General features: G+C 30.9%; 1 protein-coding gene across 2 annotated transcripts in view; it reads right to left on the bottom strand.

The window, feature by feature from the left end:
* Positions 1–4,879: 4,879 nt before the first annotated feature.
* Med14 (mediator complex subunit 14) overlaps positions 4,880–25,891 on the bottom strand; it is a 48,531-nt gene continuing 27,519 nt past the window's right edge. For both annotated transcript variants that reach the window (XM_076320901.1, XM_076320902.1), the window contains 5 exons: positions 7,131–7,501; positions 6,880–7,038; positions 6,534–6,803; positions 6,163–6,426; positions 4,880–5,446 (listed from right to left, as the gene is read on the bottom strand). In XM_076320901.1, the coding sequence (XP_076177016.1) occupies positions 5,282–5,446; positions 6,163–6,426; positions 6,534–6,803; positions 6,880–7,038; positions 7,131–7,501 (1,229 nt within the window). In that variant the 3' untranslated portion in view covers positions 4,880–5,281. The remainder of the gene's footprint in view (positions 5,447–6,162; positions 6,427–6,533; positions 6,804–6,879; positions 7,039–7,130; positions 7,502–25,891) is intronic.

Below are 25,891 nucleotides of genomic sequence, written 5' to 3'. Positions count from 1 at the left end.
TTTTAAAGATTTATATTTACACTTATTTTTTACATTACTTTGAAATATATTTCTATTTATATAATAATACATTTTTATTAAATATTATTTATAATATAATTATAGAATGGAACATATATTTATATTTTTTTAAATAAATTAGCACTCTTTAGTAAAGAAAAATAAAGATTTCTGTACTTTAATGTGGTTTTAAATAGTTGTTCCGTTTTATCCCATAATTTTAACGAAGTGAAAATTTCAATATCTCTAAAAAATCTTATTTTTCTTCCTAATCAAACGTTTTTTAAATACAATTTACAATCCCTTACAGTTTAAGGTGCACTTAGAACATCTAGGAAAGTTCCATGCTTCTTTTCCCTTCAAATTTGTTATTATCACAGTTCAAAGCTAAACACACTGTTTTACGTCATTTTTATCTATTACTTTCCGCAAACTTATATTAAAACTGTTCGTCATTGTCTTTATGAATATATAATATAAGGTTTTCGCCTACAGGTAGGTTATATTTTAGAAAGTAATTCTGCAGGTGAAAATAAAACGAAATTTAAGAATGTCAAAATTACGTTTGAAGTTTTTTTATTTTACGACCGACAAAAACGGCATTTTAACTAAGATAAATTTCGGGAAAACCATTCGAAAGAAAATATGTTTTGAAGCCCCCAAATTATGCTTTAACTATTTTTAGTTAGCGACTAAACGAATGATATAAGTTTTGAAAAATATGCAATGTAAAAACTACTTGTTACCAAATCTTCCTTCACTTTACTGTCTCTATTCTGTAGAGACGAATAATTCAACACCATATATGCGAAGAAAGCAGATATGATAGATTGTCTTATCTAAAATGATATTGAACATTTAGATACTATAAAAACAAAAATACAGGAAAAAAGAAAAAATTCTTCCGTATTATCTTTTTAATGAGTTGTAAACCTTTATCCAAAAAAACAATTAACACATTGATGACGAGAGACGCTAATTGGCGACTTACACACATGCTTCGTGCGGTATCATGTAAAAAATTTTATCTACTGTTAAATAAAACAGTTAACAGAACAATAAATGTGCGATGACAAGTATGTCTGTAAATGTGCGAAGTATACTTGACGCCAATGAATCTGCAGAGTGAAATGTTTGGGGCTGAACCAGTGTACGTTTGTTTGTAAGATTTTGGTGAAAAATGCGAGTGGTCTTATCCCAATGTATAAGAGTGAAACCTTCAAAATCTTTTATTTAATAATGAGGAGGGCGTTAAAAATGGAAGATCAGTTTGTTGAATGTAATGCAAAAATGTGTGCAAATGTGTTATCAGATGTATTATCACTAGTTAGTGATGTCCAAAATGAAAATATCAGTGATAGTGATAATGGCAGTGAAATTGTTTTTACTAGGAATAGAAACACTCGTCCTTTGCCGAATGATTCAGATATTAGTAAAAATCTTGTAAGTACCTTGATCAATGGTACCATGTCTACCAAAATAATTATTATAATAGTGTAAAAATTGCTGAAAATTTATTTAAGAAAAAAGTAAGAATATGCGGAACTATCAGAAATACCAGGAGACTTCCATCAAATCTAAAATCACAAGAACTAAAGTTGAATCGATATCAAACGATCTTTCGAAGAAAACGTGAAAATCTCTTTCACGTGAAAAATGATTTCGATAATTCATGATGCTAGGAAAAACATATCGACACATTTAGGAAAACATATCGAAATGATACAAAAACAAGAAAAACAAAGCCTATTTGTATCGATAAATATAATACCTTCATGAAGGGAGTGGATAGAGCATTTTGGATAATAAATTGTGCATTGTTCGATTCATTTGTAGTATATAAAAAGATAAACGCTACAAAGAAATTAAAGTACAAAGATTTTTTACTTCAATTGACGAAAAATTGGGCAAGTGATGATTCTGAAGCAGAAGAAGGTGTAGTTCAAATTGCACAATATGAAACGTCTACATGTACCAGACGTGCTCATTATGGTGATCCACCAGGAAGATTGTCTGGGAATATGCGGCAGCATATTTTAAAACAAATTGTTGGGACTAAAAAACAAAAATATCCAAGGACAAAATGCCGCGTATGCACTGCAAACAAAAAGAGGGGCGACACCATATATCTGTAAATTTTGCTTATTACCTCTCCATTGGGGAAATTGTTTTTAAGGATATCACGCTAAAAAACGTTACTAGAAATTACTTCAAATATGTTCATTAATTTTTAATAAAACATTTTGCTTGTTAAATGCTATATACTCTTTGAATATTTTGAATTATTTATTAAATAATTCAAAAAATGTGTGGAAATTCAAGCTATATGCTTCAGAGCATACCGTCATCAATGTGTTGATAGAATATCAACAAAGAAATGGGAAAACTTTTGTAAATGTATAGAATACAGAAGAATTATAAAAACGGAATAATTTATTAAAAACAACCATGAATAATTTAACATTAAAAATAGATGGATACTATTTCAGAAGACGATGAAGAATATAGTATGTATAAGGTAAGGAAACAAGAAAATTATTCTTTACTGTAATATGTATATACATATCTAGCGATCATGTCGGGAGAAAAAAGAAATAGATTTTATCGACCCGTCGATCGATCCGCCAAAAATCGGAGTTGGTTGAGGAACGGAGAGTAACGCGTGCAAATCTAAGACCAAAAATTTGATAATTAAAACTTAGTATACTAAATAAACCTAAGTTAAACAATTAGTGTGTATTCCTTGCTGATCCTACACATATTCTTTACAATAAAAGTTATTACGTAGAATTTATCGGGATTACAGTACAAAAGGTATAGGAATTGTTTGTTCTGCTAATAGTTAATATTTGGAGTCTAAGTTTACGCCAATGCGATCCAGTCGTCACTTTGTATTGTTTCATCTCACTTTGTTTCAATGCCTCTCCTTTACACACTTCGTTGTGTAATAGACTTGTAAAATGATCGTTTTAACCAATAATGAAAATACGTATAATTAAAGATAAAACGACCAGTTTGAGTTATTGACAATTTACAATCTCTGCTTTGTACATATCTAGTACTTAGAGCTGGAAAGAAGACAAGATTAAAAAATGTGATTCCAAATGGTAGCAGTGATTCAATTCCAGCTTTACAAATACAATTTTAGCTGTAGCGTACTATTGGCCACAGCAGTTGCTTCTATTAGTACTACTTGATTGTCTAGTGTGGACAAATGGAGCGTTCGTCATCTTTCCAACTCCAAATAATACGTATGTATGTACATCTGTATGTATATATGTTAACACGATTGTGTCTAAACGACTGGATGCATTTCATTAAAATTCTATTATATAAATTTTACACTCTTATCTTAAGATTTAATTAGAATTTAGGCAAAATCGGTCCACGAATAATGATGGTAAACACTTGCAATTTTTTGATTTTCGTAATATATATTTTTCCATTTGCAAACATTTAAAAAAAATGGTCTAAATCAATCCTAAAGGAAATTAAAATTTATATAAGAAAGTTAAATAAATTTTTTCTGTCTTCTCTAATCAAGAAAAAATGGATTGAATCTTATTTTTTCGCGTATCTTCAACAATTAATAGCTTTATTTTAGTTTTATTTTGACCTGTAGAATAACCCCATAAAATATTACTCACCTGTAGGTGAACAGCCTGTATACATGAAACACGTACGAAAATCAAATATTCATTGTATCTCAATTGGTCCTACTATTTCTCACCCTCGTATTTAATATACACACAAGCCAGACAACAAGCCAGAGAGTTAATAACGATCAGGTTTTACAACTCAATCTCAAGCTTCTAAAAACTCGATAGAGAGCACGGTAGTATGTTTCAATTAATATAGTATCAGTAATTAAAATTTTGTTTTATCTACCTGCTTTATTTTAACCACTGCCTGGTTGTGGTCTACATAAAATGTTTGTATTGTTCAAAATAGTACATATGCTTAATTAACAGAAAGTGAAGATTTCTTGTTAAAGCAGTAAACATGATTTTTATTTTTAAAATCCAAAAGCAGTTTTAAACAACTGATTCAGTATACATTATAAAACAACTAATGGTTAACAAATCATTTTTTGTAGAATAAATTGAAACACATTATATTTATCAAGTAAAACATATAGTACTATACGAAGTAAAAATTCATGTATTATTGAGGTATATAATTCAGTTGCACACACAAAATATGTTACAAATTGTATAAAAACTTAACACTGTACTAATAATAATGATTAGCACTTTGAACATTTTTGAAATAGGATAATTAGTAAAATCTCCCCCATTCGCAAAAACAAGAAAAAATCATTCGACTTAAAAATTTCATCTCTTTAAAAAAAAATCTTAATTGACCTAATTTTTTTTGTCGTATTTACTCTTTTTAATCAGTACAGTCTTAACCGTATTATGATTTTAGTATTTTTATTGATGCCAGCAACTTCCTTGAATTTGTAGTTAGCGGTGCTTTTATATATTCGGAATAATATTTAGTTATAAATGTATTCTCTAGATTTAAATGACAGTTATGAATTATTATTTTTCTAAAATCCATGGATGGTTTTAGAATAATATATTTTTGAAATTTAATCATAGGATTCATTTATCTTCGCTTGAACTAGTATCACAGTCACTGTTTAGATTAAAAAATTTTACTTATCCTAGGTATGAAGCTTAACTTTACAGAATTAAATGTAAATATAACCAAAGGTTAATACTAAACATGTGAGATTGTTTTCACGAAGATAAACAATTATCTACCACTTAAAATTTAGTTAAAAAAGCATGTACATTGTTCATAAATTTAAAGAAATTCATTTATCGATACAATGTAAAATCGATTCATCGAAAAAATGTACAGTATGATTCTTCTTGCAGGTAGTTTTGATATTAGACTATAATGAATGCAGGTTTATACAAAAATACAAGATAATTAAAGGATAGATGGATTGTATTAAAAGTAAATTTTATTCAGTTAATAAATTACACTTACCTTAAGACGAAACTTAGTCCGTCTATCCTCAAATTATCTTATAACACTGTTTCTGTGATGTGTACAAATTTGTATGAACAAAATTTTAGCTAAAATTTTTACAACTGTAAAGTTCATAACATAACTTCTTGCAAAACAAGCATTTTCAGGATCAACTCTCCTAAAATTCCCCAAATGGTCCGTTGAATAAAAAATACACACATAAAACGGACATTGCGACTTAGTTGATCCAAGTCAACTGAGTTGGTAAACAGAGGGGATTAGGAGAGTAAAGCACGTCCTATTGAGGTGGTCCACCCATTATTCCCATTGGTGGCATACCTTGAATCCCATATGGTCCTTGTGAAGGGCCTTGATTTCCAGTCATAGGGGAATGTAACTGCATTGCAGGACTTTGAATCTGCTGTGTTGGAGTTACCTGCCCACCAGCTGGCGATGGAACCACCTATAGATACCAATTTCTGTACATATTTGTTTCTTTGGAAAGTAAACTGATAATTATATTAAAGAAAATGATTATTACAACTATTACAGGACTGTTAATACATTTTAGTTCATAGTACTTTACAGCTTGTAAAATAAGTTGTTAATCATCAATTTGCATAGAATATTTTTCGGTAAAAATGACTTAAATTCCTAAACATCTATTTTACTGCATTTTTATATTTTTTGTTTTAAAATATTAGCATTTTGTGAACCAATTTTGCGCTAGTACAAATTTTACTATATTTCATGAATATTATCCCTAGAATATTACACTTATTCTTCATTTGTTAGTACTCTGGAGTTCAGAAAATCTCACTATTATTTATCATACCAATATTATTATATTATATAACTATTATTTTTCATTAAATACAATTACTTTTGCAAGATTCTATAGTATTGTAAAACATACTGCAGACTCAAAATATTTTAGAAATAAATGAAACTAATATTTAATACTAAATACAATCATCGATAACGTATTTTCTATATTACTATTCTATTTGCTACAATAAGATTCTTATTAAAACTTATCTTACTCAATGTAACGGCAGATAATTAAATAATCATGATGTTTTACCATTAAATACCTTTATTTTAACTTAAAATTCATGCGTATTTTTTATCCAACTAATTTTGTAAGTTTATTCATTATTTATATAAACACTAACTTACCTGAGACATTACTGGTGGTTCTGATGGAAGAGTTAAATTAGCTAACAAGTCTCTAACAGCAGGAAAAAGAGAACATTCAGACTGATTTGCACCATATTCAGCAAATCTTTTCAATTGGAGGGATGCAGCAGCCATTGCAGAAGCTGGACTAGGATCTCGTTTCTCTGCTAACTGCGTTAAGTTTGTACTAACGTCGTAAACTAATGGTAAAACTAGTGATGGTGTCTCTCCCTGGTATGGTAATCCAATCCTTGTTATTTGCAACTGAAAAATATAGAATTTAAGTAATTAACACATTTATTTGTAGATATATGAAACCTTTGAAGTCAATAAAATTGTATTTTTTCTTTACAAATATAAAATATACTTACAAAAAACAAGATTTTATTTCTGCAAACAAGCACAGCTGCCATACCAGTAGGTACGATTGGAGTGCCAGAAGGAGGAATCCTTAAACACCATTGTACATTCCATTTAAGTTGCTGTTGTTGCACTAACCCAGGTACTAGTTCCAATTTCATAATTTGTACGAAATCTTTTAAGACATTAAACGGAACATTCAACATCCTACCAAAGCCAGACAGTGTATTTGGTTTGTACGGTGGAGCTGCTGCTCTCGTATCAAAAAATTGTTCTATAATCTATACAAAAAGAAAATAGAAAATAGAAATGCAAAAAATAATAAAATCAATGTAAAAATGTTAAAACATGAATTACTTGTAACTCTTCGAGTGTCCACTGATCCTTATGCTCTGGAAGAGGCTGCACTTTTATATGAAGAGATTGTAAATGTTGTGGATTTAAACCAACTCGGCATTGCAAACTTTCTACCTTGAATTGTACAACTCCTGGTTCGGTGCTGTTGATTGCTGTTAGCTGTTAAAATATTTATAAATATAATGATAACAATGATAAGATATTTTTATGTAAAATAAAATATATAGATAGATTAAAATTAGAATTCATACACAATCATCAGTTTGTATAAATCGTTGGAACTGTCTACGCATGTAAATGCACCCAAGGAATCTTTCTAGTGGAGAAAGATCTGGCCCAGGAAGACCAGAGGGGTGTGGAGAAGGGCAACAAAGCAGTTCCAAAGCTTCATGAGTAAGCAGCGTAGGCACAGCACCGGCCCAGGAACGTTGTGGAAGTACTCTTGAAATATGTGATCCTGTCTTATGATCAGAAGCTTGAGGACTATGTAAAGCAGCATGTCCTGGACTCTGTGCTGGACGTGCTGGAGATGGTCTAGGTACATTAGGCGATCCTGGCCAGTTGGATGCTGCTGGTGAAGCCATACCCTGTGAAGACGGAAAAGGACTTCCGTCTATGTGTCCTAAATAAATAACTAAATCAGTACAAAAATACTCAATACATTACATAACCATAAAACTATCAATATAAATTATATTAATTTGATATAAAAAAAATATAAAATAATATAGTACATTTAAATGTATACCTATATTGTATAATACTATAGGTAAAAGTATTTTACTACACTACAAGTGAATTTATAACTGAAAATTGTTTCATTATATTACACTTATAACAATTATTAGGAGTAACTAGTACTGTTTGTACTTCGTTTCAGGAATTTTTATAAAATCGATGTATGATCGTCTACGTAACATTACGAACATTTTACTGATTTCGGGATTGTTTAAAACATATCAGACATCGAAGACATCACATTTTTATCGCCAAAATTGTTAGTCGTACACAGTTGATTCTTTATTTATTTTAATTGGAAAACATTCTACGAATGTTATTTTTACAATATGAAAATTATTAATAAATACTTTTCTTGTAAATCGTATTTCTGCTGTTCGAAATATAGTTTAATGTGAGCTCATGTTGCTTTAATAAATAAAAATAAAATGAAGCACAGAATCTACATTTTATATAATAATACTGTCAAATAACCATTAAATTATGGGTCCATACACGACAAGTTTGCACAGAAGAAAAGTGAAGAAGAATGACATGTCAAGAACGGCTTATCAAAAGCTGAAGGAAATTATCAATCAAGAGGACTCGTACAAAGACCAATCTCCTGAACCAATTATTATTTACTTAAGAGAAGGTAAAAGTACAATAGCTGAATGAATGAATTTAAATGATTTTATTTCATACAGATGATAAGTTTAAAGAAGGGAGCTCTTTAATAGCAGATGATATGCTACTTGTACCGTTATTATACATACAGTCAGGGACAAAATTAAGTGGACACCCGTTGTGTTAGATAAAAATGTAAGTCTGGAATTTTTCCTAATTAATTACTACTTTTTTAATTCTTTGTTATAGTTTATACACTTATAAAAATATTTTGTATGCCTCTTTTTGAAATAAAATGGTTTATTTCGAATAAAAATATTTACAAACAAAACAGTGCCTTTACAGGAACAAAACAGTGTAGACAAAATTGAGTGGACATTGTTTTCCATATGCTGTCGAGGCTTGTAGATTGTTACATTGGAGATTTTATTATGTTATCGGAGTACTTCTCTTAGTCTGGAGTTGGAAAGAACAATGGCCGAAATTGACCAATTTTGAACCTCACCAGCAAAAAAATGTTTTGTAGAATACGTTTTTGTAGGTCTTAAGGAATCCGAAATGCATCATTATTTATCCGAAAAACTCATCATCTAGTAAAGCTCATCTATTTAATCATCGTTATCTTCTTCCGCTGATGGTCCATTTTCAAAATAATTATTTAGGAAATCAGCTAATCGTAGATTGGTGTCAAAAAAAACCATAAAATGTTGTTACGTGAGAACAACCAACAACCCGTTCACCAATTTTACATCCGCATGTGTGTTCCGTAATGGCGCCCATTTCACTTCTTGTTTTGTCAAGTAATAGATATACAAAATATTTTACCGTGTTCGAATGGCGTGAACGTATTTAAGTTTTAATTAATGTTGCATTAGAAGAGTCAATGTCAATTTCATAACGCCGATAGTTAATAGGCCAAGATGTCGAATATTCAGGAGCCTGCTTAAAATGCGATCTCCGTAGATTTAAGTTTTCGTTTCGTACCAATTCAAATAAATGATTAATTTGTTTGATATTTGAAACATCCTATTTACTATGATTTGATCAAGTTCAGACGTAATTATTGGTTGGAACGAAGTACTTAGCAATTCCCCACAAAGGCTACCCTCAAATCATCGAATAAGATAGGATAGGCAACTCCACATATCGGTTTAGAGAAGTCCATTTAACCCATTTGCATCATCGGTTTGCTTAGGCTGCCGCATTCAAACATCAGCGACGTTCAACCGACGACTGACCCGTATCACCGCGAGTGGTTGATCGTATGTGCAGTAACGAGCATCAAAATTATTTATGGAGTTTATTAACAATATACTGTTTAAAACGATTAATACACAATATTATATAGCGAAATATTTTTTTATATGCTTTTTTGCGTGCCGCAACACTCATAGTGACAGTTTGAAAGATTTTCACAAGAGAGTAAAACTTATTTAGAATACACTGATGTATACCAAACTAATGGTACCAAAAAGTTCTCAGAAATGGTTAAACGTACCAGTTGCAATTGGTAAAATGGGAGTCGTAGGCTCGCGGATTATTCCGCACTTGGATGCAAATGGGTTAATATGAAAGCGTCGTTCTTATTTTCAGAATATGGCCCCTAGACATCCACTATATATTTATCTGTGCACACTGCCATCATTGGTTTTATTATATCACGAGACTTATGTCCACTGCACGAAGTGCGTTGAAACGCAAAATTGAAACTCTTTTGAATAATAATATAAGTTCCATCTAATACTAATGTTATGCGATCTCCCGTTGGTGCACGAAGACGTTTAGCGACTTCAATTTGGTGACTGATTAATAATTCACAGTCACTTAATGAAAGAAGATATAGCGCATAAAATTGTTCCAAATGATACCGCCTAATATTTTGACAATAAATACTCGCTGTATGCCTTTTGATATCCTAGCGATTAGGATCGTGAAAGATAAGCTCCTAATTCTAATTCTTTATTCCGAGCACGAGAATCACGTCTTACAAGTCTTAGGATGTCAGAAAATAAGGAATGCGTCAATCCGGTTTCAAATATGAGTTCATTCTCTGCCATTTTTAAAAACGATTTCAAAGTAGATTCTTTTTTATTTCGTTCCACCAAGACCACACTTTTAAAAGAATTGAAGTTTTCAAGTATTTCATTGGCACATAAAGAAACACCTACTTCAAGAAAACTGCCATCATTTCCGTGTAAATTTCCGACCATACGTGTCCATACGACCCGAGAATACTTCTTTAAATATATATCCCAATACATTCTTTTTTAGTTACTCTTCTCAAAGCTCACGGCGAATATTGATCAGACACACAGCCAAAAATACATTTTGAAGAAAAAAAAAAATGGTTTTCCTTTAATGTTCAAGATCAGGGATGTTCCTTGAGTATTATTTTCCACGGAAGCACTTTTTTCGTTTTCCTCTATAACATCTCGTTTAAGTAGATGGGCTAGCATTTTGTTTTCTCTCAATCCAATAACATGATTTACAGTACCGCCGGTGATTAGAATGGAAATACGTTTCCAGATAGTTTCTTGAGAAATTTTTTATAAATGACGCAAATCTTTATTTCAACCTGAGATTGCATTCCTTCTGTGAAATTATTAACAATATTCGAAGAAAATATCACTGCGCTTTTAAGAATATAGAAATCGTATATCCGCACTCGTTAAAACTTTGACAACAAATGATTTTTTGTTTCGAAACTAGACAACGTTCTTTAAGAAGAATCATTTTCTGTTTATCATCAGCTTAATTCAAATATACCTATACATTTCTTTCACAGCAAGGAAATGAAATGAAATTAAATGAATACTATCTCACGATACAAACACTTTACTCTAGGGCCTTGTGCGAGGAACGAGAACCGAAATACGAATTTTCACGTAATATACTCGGCCATTATCATGTTACACATTGAAACATTTTTTAATGTTCTATAATGCGAACGATAATTTCTAATAATTATTATTTTAACAAAATATTAGCATTTTTCAACAAATATCTCAATCAAACAATTGCTAACATTGTGAATAAAACAAATGGTAAGTATATAACTACAATTAAAGCGGTATGTAACAACAATTAAATATTTGAGTATACTTGACACCGACCTACGATTAACTTAGAAGCTGATTTTTTAAATAATTATTTTGAAGACGAATCAACGGAAAAAGATAACGATGATGAAATAGATGAGCTTTACTAATGAAATTTTAAAGTTTACTTTTATTTTTTATAACTTTCCCATCGCCTGCCGGATAAATAATTATACATTTTGGATTTCTTAAGACCTACAGGAACATGTTTTACAAAAAAACTTTTTTTGCCGGCGAGGTCCAAAATTGGCCAATTTCGATCATTGTTCTTCAGTATTAATTGATGGATTCTGTAGAGGTGATCGATATATTAATTTAATAAATGAAAATTTGAAAGAATCTGTAAAGAAAATGTCTATTGCCTACAATTTTGTCTTCCACCAAAACAATGCTTCGATACACAAAGTAAAAAGAAATGGATTTTTTCAAGGATTCAGAAATAGAGATTTTGGAATGAGCAGATTTGAAGTCCAGATTTGAATCCTATTGAAAACATGTGAGCCTCATTGGATAAAGGAATATTAATTACCAGGAGAACTAATCAAACTTCGTTTTTTAACGGTTTGCAACATTTATGGGAATAGAAAAACAACCGAAAAAGATACAAAATATTAAAAGAATGTAAATAGTAAAATATAAAAAATGAAAATGTCCACTTCATTTTGTCCACACTGTTTTTACCTGTAAAACCTTATAAATATTCTTATTCGAAATAAACCACTTTATTTTAAAAAACGACTTACGAAATATTTTTATAAATGTATAAATTATAACAAGGAATTAAAAAGTAGCAATTAATTAGGAAAAGCATTTTCCAGTCCATTAAAAATAGCATTTTTATCTAACACAAATGGGTGTCCACTCAATTTGGTCCCTAACTGTATAGTGTGCTACATAAAAGTAATTGAAGAAATGCATGCCAGAAAAGAAAAGGCAATAAACCAAAGAATAAATATCACTATTATTATAATGTTAGTCACATAGCTTCTGAATGCCGGAAAAAGAAGATGGACAAAAAACAGTGTAGATACATCGGCACCACGCAGTTATGTTAGTAGTGTAATATAACTGTGACTAAGTGTGGATTATGGAAAAGCACCTCCAACTTGCCCTAAAACAACTTAAAACGATATTATCTGCGTGTAATATGAGACTATTCAGCGCTAGAAGTCAGTCGAGTACTAAAAAGAACCTAGCTACATTTTGGAGAAGCAAACGTTCTTCATGGAATAACATTATTCTAGAATGATTGGAATAGTTACATTAACCAAGAACTTTAATTCCAAAACCTATACCTACGAATAAAAGACGCTCTATATAAAATTCGGCACCTTTCTTATGCAAGATTTACGCAAATGCAACATAATTTTATCGCCTTCAATTTTTTATACTACAAAACATTCGAATGTCAAACATGTGTGTTACAGAAGAACCTGACCAAAACAAATTTGAATCAAAAGCAAACGAAAGCGTACTTGTAGAATATTGACCAAAATTCAGGTTTTATTGAAGGTTTTGAAAAGATATAGAATGTGCTTGAAATATACAATATTTTCTGCAAACATTATACAAATATAATCTCAATTGTGGGAGTGAGCACGGAAATATTAATTATCGACTGTTCGGATAGATTATCATGCTGTGTATTTCAAGTATACGTATTCCTCACCGCTGACTTGAAGTCTCGCGGAACGGCACAAGGGGACAAAGAGGAATCGGACCGCCCATCCCCACACGAGCCGCACATTTTGATACTTAGCCACGGTCTCTGCCATAGTAGTAGGAATAGATTTGTGGCGGCGCTACCCACGCTTACCACCAGAGGGAAACTGATCACTGACCGTTTCCCGCAAGTTCCCGCACCTGCTCCCATCGTTATATATACGGTCCCTTACCGATCTCTCAATGTCCCGGCGTATAAGACAGGACCTGCTAGGTTGCCTTACTGATGAGTCCACTAGCAGGCCCAGGATGAAACGCTTTCCCCTCTCCTTTTCCACCATCGACACATTTAGGGCCGCTAAAGATTGCAATTACTTCCCTATCTGAATATGTATATAAATATAAAGCTTGGAGACGACTATTAACTACTGAGGTTTCGTTTATGCTTATATTTAATGCATAAAAACGCCTGTTTTATCTCATAAGAGTTATTTAATATAAGAAAGAATATTATGTAATATTAATAGTTTTTCTATAGGTGGAGTAATGAAAATGATTTTGAAATATAATTAATTTGCCTTAATGGAATCAAATATTTTGTATGACATGATCCGACTTAATTCTAGTTATTTTTCACAAAACAGCATTCAGCCATGTTTTTCAAGTGAACAATGTTTCAAAGGTATTCAAATTTGACATTCCTATTATCGCGTACAAGAAATGCAGAGCAAACAAAATAATAAAAAAAAAAAAAGTCTCTACAAATTGCTGAAGACGTTTCTGCTCCACGTGATTCTCTCGAGCATAACGAAGAATCTGGTTCGCGATTGTAACTTCTCTAGCCAGAGTAAACCCATCGAATACTTTGAACTATACTTTGATTCGACACTATGGTCACTAATAGTTAAAGAAACTAATAAATATGCGGATTATTCAAGGCATTTACCTAGAGAATTAGAATCATTTGAAACAGAGATTTGGACACCAGTTACTGTGTTAAAGATGAAGATATTTATAGCAGTGCTGCTGGAAATGGGAATTACAAAAAAACCCAATATACGTTCGTATTAGTCCGAAACATACCGTAGTTCCGAAAAATGTTCTCTCGAAATAGATTTCAACAAATTTTGAAATATTTTCACTTAATTGATAACTCTTTATGTTTTTCACCTAGTCACAAGAAATATGCTCCCTGTGAAAAATTTAAGCCACTTGTTGAACACGCTAACAGATTATTCAAATTACATTATAAACCACACAGAGAATTATCAATTGATGAGTCGTTACTTGGGGTACTGTGTCATTTTAGCATAACGCAATACTTGCCAAATAAAAAATATCATCGTTGGGGTATAAAATTCTGGATGCTGTGTGATTAAATTTCAAAATATTGTTTGACGTTTTTTTGCTATAAAGGTGTAAAAGAAACAAGTACTAGTGATGGAAAAAAGTTTGGACTTGAACGCGATGTTGTGGTAAATTTATTAAAAGATAGTAATTCTTCGAATAAGGGGCATCACATTTTTGTCGACAACTTTTTTACTAGCGTTGAATTAGCTAGATATTTATATACTGTAAACACCTACTTAACTGGAACTATTAAAAGAAATAAGAAATATATTCTCGATAACTTGAAAGAAGCTAATGTAAATGAGGTAAAATATTTTCGTAACAATGAAGTATTGTTCTGTGCGTATCGCGAAAAAAAGAAGTGTAAAAAATCCTGTATTATTAATTTCAACGAAAGCAGAAGAGCAAAATGTGCCAATAACAAATTGTATACCCATCTCGATGAACAAAGAACATTTAAATATTGAAAAAAGCTAGCCTTTAACATAATGAGTCGCATGGTTTTAAATGCATATATAATTTACAAGGAAAGAGTTAAGAGTAGAACAATGAATTGGTTAGATTTTATTTTGAATATTATTTTTGAAATTGAGTGTGAGTGGATGAACGAAAAGAAAGCACACAATTATCTAAAGGAAAAAATATTTGGTTTAGTAAAGTTGCCACAACGTAACTTGCGACAATGCGTAGTCTGCAGCAACAAAAATGCAATAAAAAGATCACATTTAATTCTAGTAATAATAATCGCATTTAATTTGTGCGCAATGTAAAAAAGGAATTCATCCAATATGTTTTGATAAACACCGATGTTACAAATTATAAGTGTTACTCTCCATTTAAATTGTTTGTTCGTAACACAAAAATATTTTTAATTTGTAATTCGTTATTTTATGAAATACATCTGTATTATTACATATGCGTACTGTAAGTTTATAAACATTTCAAGTTTTGTTCGATAAAAATAATTGAGAAAATAACAATAAAATACAAAATGTTATATTTTGTAATGTATTAATGCACCATTATTATACTATTGTACCTATTGTAAAATGTATTGTTTACATTAAAAGAAGGAGCTATGTGATGTACTTGCGTCAGTAAATCTGAGTCAGTTGTCAGTAAGTCAGCTATCGACAACGGTCGAAATGTGCTGGGTTTTCTCGGCATAAAATCTGAACAGCGCGATCGCGCTGCTTGGGACTCGAACAGTTAAATGAACGTGTAGTGTTACACGTGTAACTTAATTCACGCGTTCTTAACCCATTTGCATCATCGGTCTGCTTAGGCTGCCACGTTCAAACATCAGCGACGTTCAACCGACGACTGACCCGTATCACCGCGAGCGGTTGATCGTACGTGCAGTAACGAGTATCAAAATTATTTATGGAGTTTATTAACAATATACCGTTTAAAACGATTAATACACAATATTATATAGCGAAATATTTTTTTATAGGCTTTTTTGCGTGCCGCAACACTCATAGTGGCAGTTTGAAAGATTTTCACAAGAGGGTAAACCTTATTTAGAATACACTGATGTATAGTAAGCCTCGAATGAAAAAATTGGAAAGCACATTTTCTCTTAATTCGTGTACATAAAATTACCCTCTGCCCAATTGTACTACAATTTTTCACCCATTCTATATTGCTGGTGTAATTATTGGATGTATATTACGATACAAAATTACATTATCTATATATGAATTCTGATCATTTACTTTTTCTCGGACGATTTATATGCCTATATTTTCACGTAATCGTTTCCATCGATTGTCAAAATGTTCGAGATTCGATAATAAATTGACACGGGCTGAAAGAAGAAAGAATGCTAATTTTCTCCTTAACGAGAAGTATTCTAATAACTTATTACCAAGTTTACGGCTCACATCAAACCTGGACACAATACTAGAGTGGATGAAATTCTGTCTCCCTTTGGAGAAAGATGTCCTTTTAAAATTTGTACGAAAGATAAGCTTGGAAAATATTACATACTCATAAGGATATTAACGGATTCGGAAACAAGGTGTATAGTAAATATGAATGTGTACTGCGGTTGAAAAGACATAATAACAGGAAATATTAAAAGTTCAACAGAAATAGTTACGAGACTCGAAAAGTCACTAGAAAAAAGTTCTGAAAATGATACTACAAACCAATACTACACATCATTAGACTTAGCTGAAAATTCGTATTCCAGATTTGGTCTTACCACGGTTGGTACTTTACGAACAAATAGAAAACGTATTCCTAACGCGCTAAAATTTTTACAAGGAAACCAATTTTATTCATCTGTGACTGCATTTACTAAAGCAGAGCTACTATAAATGTAAAAATGATGTGTGCAAAAAACATTCCGAAAGTATCATATTCTCTCATTTACGTTTTTCAGAAAAATTTTTAAAAGATTCAATTTCGAACTAGTCTCGTGTTAGTACATCATATTTTATAAATACACACATAAATAGAATACACAATATATTACATATTGTTCATAAAGTATAATATATTGAAATATTGTACAGTGTTTTACAAAAAAAAAAAGAAACACAATTTTTTTTAGAGTAAATGCGTTAAAATAGTTTGGGCTCGAGGAACTTCATGTTGGGACACTGCATGACCACTCGAGGCTTCGAAGTTATAGAGTGAAAACTGATAAATACAAGTTGTAAAAAGAAAGGAGAAAACAAGCTGCGCATCATAAACAAGAACTCCGAGAAGAATACTAACGCGTCGATCTCAGAAGATAGCATTAGTTTACTAAATAATATTTGTGAGAAAAAGGCAGTGAGCAGTTGAAAGAAAAATGTCCTTAATACCTCGAAATCCGAGGAAGATATCAATCAATAATAATTCATCAACAAACAATGCCAGAAATATTCACTGGACTAAAAAGAATTTTCATTCACGGTTTTACAATCTTAATACCTCAAACTTTGGACTTAAAAAAGGAGATATAGATTTCTGTTCTGAAATGTTGGACTATTTTCAATTGTTTTTTTTTTCTACATGAATTATAAACTTCTCTATGAATAAAACAAACAACTATTGAGCATGTACAGTCAATAATAACATGACTAGCAATAATATTGAAACAGCTCTCGATAAAATGTACAGTTCCTTCTCAATCACATTACTAATAATTAAAACAAAAAATTACGTTACAAGTATTGATCGACAGATAAACATTTAAAAAGTGATATTTTTTTAAAAAATATGAGTAGAGACAGATATTTAATTCTACTGAAAATGTTGCATTTTACTAATAATAATCAAAGATCTTCTGATCGTTTACAAAAGAATTAGGTGATTCTTATTGAGTAATTCTTATACTATTTATGATCCTAAACACGAATCCATAAGCAGGACTGTTCTATCACCTCTAGTTTCTAAAAACATACATTTCTGTAAAAACCCAGAATTTCCGATAAAAATGAGGTGTTACGTGAAAAAAAAAAAACGATAGGGTCTTGAGTTTAATCTTAAATAATAGAGAGTTTTCCGAATCTAATGGTACATCTAATGGACAAAATTTTAAAAAGTGTCAATAGACGTAATTCTTACAAACTATGTTTGTATATTACACAATACACAAGATTGGCATTTTTGAAGAAGAAAGCACTCAATAGAAGTGTCGAAACAGTTTTCAATTTGAACAGGCCGACAAAATATCAGTCCACAACTCGTGCAGAGTGGTTTGCGAGGTTTTGCTCGGTTGTTTCGACTCAGCATCCATTCTTTATGGATACCAATTTCTCTAGAAATTTCCCTCTAACAATGTCGCTTTAGTAACTTTCTATAATACATACAATTCTTTGCTTTTTTTTATTTTGAAGTTCAGTTGATAAACATATTTTGAGTTTTGGGAAACTTTAAAGAAAAGATGAATATATGAAATACATGTAGCATCTACATGTAGCCAAACAGAATAACAGTCCGTGATACAATTAAATGATTCTCTTCATATCATTGGAATCGCAAATGGCATATTTTTTCTTTCTCTCCTCGTCCAAGCGAGAAGAACTCAAATATGTGTAGAATCCAATATTTGTCTTGGTGATCGATTTTGAGTCCAAAATATCCGCAAAAATAGCAGAAGGAATCTGATTTATTTTCATACTTTCGTGACATTGTACTATACAATGCAAACAAAACACTATATTATAATATACACACTAACACGTAATGTATACTCTTGGCAATAATACTACAGCACTATATACAATACATATAAACTAACGAAAGATACATCTGAATAAAGAAATAAATTTTTAAGTTCACGATACGTTGGTTCAGAGAATAAACTGTTAATCTTTACTTGGATATTTCTATCTGTAAGAAAGTTTATAATGGAGACGAACATGCAGTCGATGCTGCATAAGATATTCATTCTTTGAAAGACGTTGGAAGGCGTTTCGTATATCTGTTCCTATGTTAGCTAAGATGTCTATAGTGAAGCGGTATTGACGCATTACTATACCTTAAATTGGTATTAAGAGGTTGTTAAATTGGTTGTTAGTATTAAGAAGTTGATTACTTCCAAGTACCATTTGAATCTTGTATTCATTATTTTTTCTAATAGTTTGCATCGTTAGTACTATCGGTCGGTAGCTCTCCGGTTCGAAATTGTTTCTATCAAGTTTGAATATTGCTACAACTATGGCTTTCTTCTAATTATTTGAAAATACTTTTGGTTTAGTTGTTTATCCTTGTCTAGTTCTAGAAATTATATTCCAGAGAATGGACTACCTTCAATAAGATGTTTTATTTCTCTTTATATCTTTTAAATCGGTATTTTGTTTACTAATGGGGTATTATAGTCTAGAAGATAAAAAAAATCGATTTGTTTTTTTTTTTTAATTTCATTTTCTTAATGCATATTCCTTCGAAAAAGTGCTGATACAGTAATTTTCCTGGATTCGTGAAAATAACAGGATTATCAATGTTGAAGACCACTGGTACTATTTGTTACCAAATTCTGAAGGTAGATATATTTTCCTCCGTTGGAGTCCAATTGTCAAGCAACCTAGTTTTGTAAGGGGATTCCCAATTGTACCCTCACTAACTACCCTAAGTAGTTTTCTGTAAGTCACGGCAATCATAGTTGAGTTTCAGTCTCGAACAAGGAAAACATAGAATATATTGCAAAATAAGAATATTGTGTATTGCGTAGTAAACTGCTCGGTTTGCATTTTTGTTTGGATAAAAATGAATAAAAAGGGCACGAATGCAGGATTTACTCGTGCTAACTGAAAAAAGTAAAGGTTTTTCCACGGAAATTGATATATCAACAAGGAAAAAGATTTGTATACCCCAAGTACGTCGAGCATTTGAAATTTTTAAGCGGTTTTTACAACACTTTCTACAATAGTGGTTCGTCAACAGTGCAAATGTAGAATTCTCGGAAACAAGCATGCAAACTTAGAATTCAAACTTCCAGTACAATGTAAGCACGAAGAACAATATATAAACTCATGTCCGCTTGTAAACAAATATTTTGAAAGAAATCAACGTTTGGTGTTAATTACAAGGCCATCGACATAGGTATCAACTTATTTTGTGGTTTGATAAATATTTGTTAAGGACTTTCAATTTCAATGTAATTACATTTACCTCAAAAAAATGTATTCTGCGACTTCTATTGTTTATGATTCTATTTCTATTATGTAATTTCAAGAGCTGTTGAAGAGGAGATGAATAAAAATGGAGAAACCAAAAACGTTGCCGAAACAGTCTTGAGTGATGGAACTTGAAAGTACTAAACAAATTATCCGAATATTACGAATTAGCTTTGCAGAAATTCGATCCAAGAAATGAAAAAAAAAACTGTTTGGGCAACATTCTATCACAAAACATCTACTGATTACAACATTACAATAGATTTATTGCCCCGTGAGCTCAGGTAGCTAGTGCAAGTAGCGAAAATCGGAAGCAAACCGTCAATGGGAAAATAGACACGAAAACTCCATCCCTCTCTGATAAGGTCTTAGAAGTTATAAAACCTATCTATAAAAGGCTATCTCGGGAAAAATTGCCGATAAAGTGCGCGAGGAGCGAAAAAACAGAATAGTAAGGAATCATTAAATTCCATGATTTGAACCTTCGTATCTACTTGAGCACATACATTCAAAAGCTGCGATCGTAGAAATAACCACCTTCTTAATTGTTTGTAGTTTCAATGAGGAGTTCTAGAATATTCTGCAAATATCCAGAGAGCTAGGATTAGCAGTAGGAATCATCACAAGATGTTCTCACAAGATGAGAACAGAATAGATCGTTCCATACGTCACTCATTAAAGTTCGCAAAAAAGCTATAAATGCAAGCAAAAAGAACTTGAGCTACCCCTAGAAAAAGAAGGTTCATTATATGACTCTGGAGTGACGAATTGATCGTAAGTATTCATTTGTCATCTTAGTGCGAGAGAGATCAGTAAATGAAAGAAATTTTACTTCAATGCCAAACTTTAAACACATTTTTCTCTAAACCTTATTATTTCATATAGCTGACATGATATCTCAAAATGTAATTAACCGATTAACTTCAAATTTGGAGGGAATCTTCGGTAAACTAGAATTGTTCAAAAATATTAATGTTTACTGTTTTCTTGTTTTACGTGCTGAACGTGAACAAAGGTAGAAAATTTAATATTTCAAATTTAAAGTGTCACCATTTTTTGTTTATCAAGATTTTTACTTCAAAGTGGTAAGGATCATAATCGTATCCATAATAATAAAAAAGCTTTTTGTTTCATTGGTTTTAGATGAGTAAAATGGACAAGATGTTGTCAGCCATCGGACTATGATCCGAACGATCAGAAATCTACAATATTCTAATTTTGACTCACAAGGCATTGACAAACTACTAGATAGATGGGAAAAAAGGTGTCAACCCAATAATTATGTTTATACATATCTAGGTACTAGTCTGTACCTGAAACTTAAAACCGTTTTGGTTAATAAAAATATTATATTATTTTTCAAGAAAATCAATTAAACAATGTAATTTATGGACGATTATCTTTTACTCTGTATTCCAATTTACTTCACTATTACAAACATTGTCACAGATTATATGTCTTTTATTTTTTTAAGATTTTTTCTTATAGATAACTAAAATCTTATGAGCAAAATATCGTAGTTATTATTTTTATATAAATTTCAATATCACTACGTAATATTAATGTATATGATCAATAACATACTTCATGTGGATTTATTTACTATATATTTGTGTACAAATCGACATGAAAGAAACCTAGCTTCCTTCTTACTAATAGGAGAGAGTGGGGCTAAAAGTAATAGCATTTAGTATAAAATTTGAATATACAGACAAAATATTTTCATATATTGCCACATATCAACTGTAAATATCAATTGAATGCAGTTGTTAGTATGATTAGGTCTACGTTCTCACCGTAACAACTTATCCTACCACAAAAGTACAAATTGTTCCTATTGTGTTCTAGTATACGAACATATAAACGGACAACGGAAAGAAGCACTACTTCCATTGAAATCATACGTAAGGCAACTGGCTCCATTCTGCAAGATGGACAGAAGATAATCGTTGCTAGGGATTTCAACATTCGTCACCTGACTATTTCTTAATTTATTAAAAAATTACAAGAGCAAGTAAAATTACAGAAGCAAGAAAAAGAAAAGAGAATATTTTGTGAAATGCTCGATTTATTTTGGCTTTCTACCTTAAAATGTCAAAAATTAGATTCTGAATATATAGTGAAATTCAACTATATATCGAACATCCGAACATTCCACATTCTTGACGTAAAGATGGCATGGCTGATTCTAATTGACTAACAAAGACATCACTTACGTGTAAATTACCGATTTTAATGAAACTTACATATAATTATATAGCTATATAGCTCTTTGAAAAATATTTGACACGTATTATTTTTTATCTGCTATTATCCATATTTAGGGGCTAAAATCAACCCTTAAAGTTGGAGGTGAAAAAACATTTTCCTCGATATTTCGAAAATGATGAGACCTAGAAAAAAGTTGTTTAAACAAAAATTGTGTCCTTATGAATAATGAATTTAAACTCCCAAACCGTTTTGCAATATGTTTTGTGTAAACAATAATTTGTTTAAACAATATGTAAAAAAATGTAATTTTTTATACTTCTTTTATACTTTTTTTAATTCACTGTTTCGCACTTTTATAAATTTGCCAATATAAACTATAGACCAATATGGAAAATATGTATATTTAAAAATTTTTATTTGATCCTTTCGATAAAAGTTAGCATTGATACAATAAAATAAACTTCAATGCGGAACGTAAATTTTTGGAGCATACGCGAACTGTTGTAAAAATATAGCTGTCTATGTTATGGACACGTATTATTAATTAGTTCTGGCTGTCAAAAGTTGTCGCCGTAAGTAGAAATGGTCCGGGGTATTCCTTTTGATTGAAAAAGTAGAGAACACCTTTATAACAGTCTAACCGAAACTACACTGGAAAATATAATTACTTGAAAACTCTCTATAACTGTTGTTAAATATTCCTTATATTTGTTTTATTTCTACGAATGTGCTAATTCGGAAAAATGGTAACTTTATTGGATATGGCATTAGGGTTTTCAACCTGTCTTGGAATTAAAGGGATAATACCATAAAGTGACTGGTGTGTTGTACATATATGTATATATGTATATATAATATAAATATTTAGCACAGTATAGGTATAAAGAAACATTATTTAACCACACTCTGCTCCCAACAATATAGAACAATCGATTCCTATACTGATATTGTTGAAGATCCTACTCCTCGCTTCTCCGACAATTAAACAATATTTTCACCTGAAATAGTCCAGCATGTAGCAAAAGTAGCAACAAAACTGTCACATCAGAAAATTTGTTGCATCAATTGACGCTCCAGAAAGGTATGTGTTAGGTGAAGAAGAGTCACATAAGAGAAATATACGAAAAGAATTTAATTAAAAGATTAAAAATGAAAGAAAAGCGAAATGCAAAGGTTCAAGTAAACGGAAAATTCTGCAAGACTGTAATGACGAGGAAGACAAATTGAAGTAATATTCTATTATTTGTTGCGATGCATATTCCAAATTACAGGTCAGAAAAGAATGAATTTAATGTACATTGTGTAAAAACTGAGCTCATATCAAACGTATATAGAACATAAAGCAGTATTGTTCTATTTAATTTGGTGATTTAGTTATATTTAATTTATGCGTTTAAAATTTTAATCATATTGGGCTCGGAAAGTTGAAATATTATAATAGCTTTTGTGTGTTGATGTACGGTTAAAATGTATTAATTGCTTTCTTAAAAAGATGTATACCTTTTTTTAGGAAAAATTTAATTTTTTGATTTTTATTATTCTGTTCGCCTTGTATTTCTTATATGCAGTAATAGCAATGATAAATTTGTATACTTTTGGAACATTGTTCTCTTGGGAAACATGGCTTAATACTGTTTTGTGGAAAATGACTAGAGTTAAGTTGGATTGTATCATACAAAATATTTAATTCTGTTAAGGAAAATTAATTACATTTCAAAATCATCTTCATTACTCCATCTATAGAAAAACTGTTAATAGTACATAATTTTTGTTGTATTAAATAACTCTTGTGAGATAAAGCAGATGTTTTATGCATTAAATATAAGCATAAACGAAATCTCAGTAGTTAATAGTCGTCTCCAAGCTTTATATTTATATACATATCGAGATAGGGACGTAATTGAAATCTATTCCTACTATTATGTATGCAGATCCGACCTCTCTTTGCCCCTGTGACGTCCCACAAGTCGTCAAGTCAGTGGAAGCCAATATATAGTAAATATAAAGTATTTTTAAAAATACATATTCATTGTAAATACCGAGCGTACATCTGGATCGGTAGAAATGTAAAAAAATCCAACATAAAATCCATTTTAACCTTAAAATTAAAAATCTAAGTATACTAAAATTTCATTAAGTATATTTACTTTATGGAAATAATTTATAAACAAGTTTACGCTTTTTTCAAAATTTCAACACTCCTGAGGCCCTTGTTAAAACTCTATTTCTCATAAATTTACTACATGAGTGGAAAAGAAGAAATTGTGTAAACGATTTTTCTACGTATTTTTCAAGACCGTAGATGGAGTCTATGATGATTTTCAAGAATATCATTCTTTGCAACTAATATATACATATCAGACTTGTAATTAGAAGAAAAGATATCTCACACCTACAACCGTAGATAGTATGGCAAAAAATCAATTTGTAACATAAGCATTATTCGTCCACGAAAAGAAGGCACTGCGCGTTTACATTCCTACTCTAGTTCTAATCGGCGGAATTCCATACCATTGCAGGCGTTAGTCACTGTTGGCCAAAGACAATGACAAAGACCAACTGTGGTGATCCCAACTCCGAGTAAAAATAAATTTGTAGGTTAGGTGCATCGGCGTAGACTCTCAATAAAAGAGTCAATAAGTATTCATAAACAGAACGATTTGCTTACGGTTTAGGGACTACCGCTGATTCAATAAGTTGTTCGTAATGAAAAAATAAATACAATTTAACTCTACGGTTGTATGTCTACTCTCAACCACCAAAGCTTTTTTACCTGCATGTATAGCAGCACTGTGAAGATCTAAAGAGTAAAGATTGTTCTACATGTTCAAACAGAAAAATTAAGGAGGGAAGACGCCAAACTAATTATTTTTGCGACAAATTTTCTCGAAAACCAGAGCTTCATATTGGAGATTGCTTTGAAAAATACCACACGATGAAGAACTATGAAATATAATTTTAACATAAAATTAAAACATATTATTGTGTTACATGTATCTAAAATTTAAAAAATAATTAATAAATTTTGTTTTTCCTTCATAATCTTGCATACTATGTATTATCGTTCGTTCAACGAAAATTAATTCTAACCAGCATGACACCTAAGTATTATATAAACTTAATACGACCGCAAAGGGTTAAATGCGTAATAATCATTAATATTTTGAAAATTATTTGTAGTGAATAGAACTAATTTATATTTATTAAAAATAACACGAATCCGCTTATATTATATCATTTCTATCAAGGTAAACTCTACATAATTAAAATTTACACAACAAATAATGTTTCACCAGAAGGGATTCTGGGAATAGCGAGTAACTTCGCCATTTTGTACGATTTTTACTTTCGCAAAATTGTAAAATGAAACTGACAGTTATATTTATGTTCTCTGAAAAAAATTACATTTAGTAATAATTTAGAAGAAAAATTCGCAAATTTCAACCATTTCTTGACGTCTCAGAGTGGTTTCCCCCCTTAATAATTAACAATTTGATTAGAAGACTATGCCAATACCGCAGTATTTTCTGTTACTCAATCTTGTTACGGTTCGCGCTTTCGATCAATGACGAACCGAAGATGTAAACAAGCTGTGCCTTTTCTCGTGAACAAATAATATGTATTAGTGTGTCAACAACTAATACAAAGAATTAATTTTCTTATTTTTTATTATATTTTCTTCGATGGATTAGTGAGAATTTCCTGATAAAAATAAGTTTAAAATCAACATGT

This window comes from Ptiloglossa arizonensis, chromosome 9, assembly GCF_051014685.1.
Source record: "Ptiloglossa arizonensis isolate GNS036 chromosome 9, iyPtiAriz1_principal, whole genome shotgun sequence".
In the NCBI taxonomy this organism is placed as follows: Eukaryota; Metazoa; Arthropoda; class Insecta; order Hymenoptera; family Colletidae; genus Ptiloglossa; species Ptiloglossa arizonensis.
Note: the sequence above shows the minus strand (reverse complement) of the source record. Positions and strands in the feature narration are given on the sequence as shown.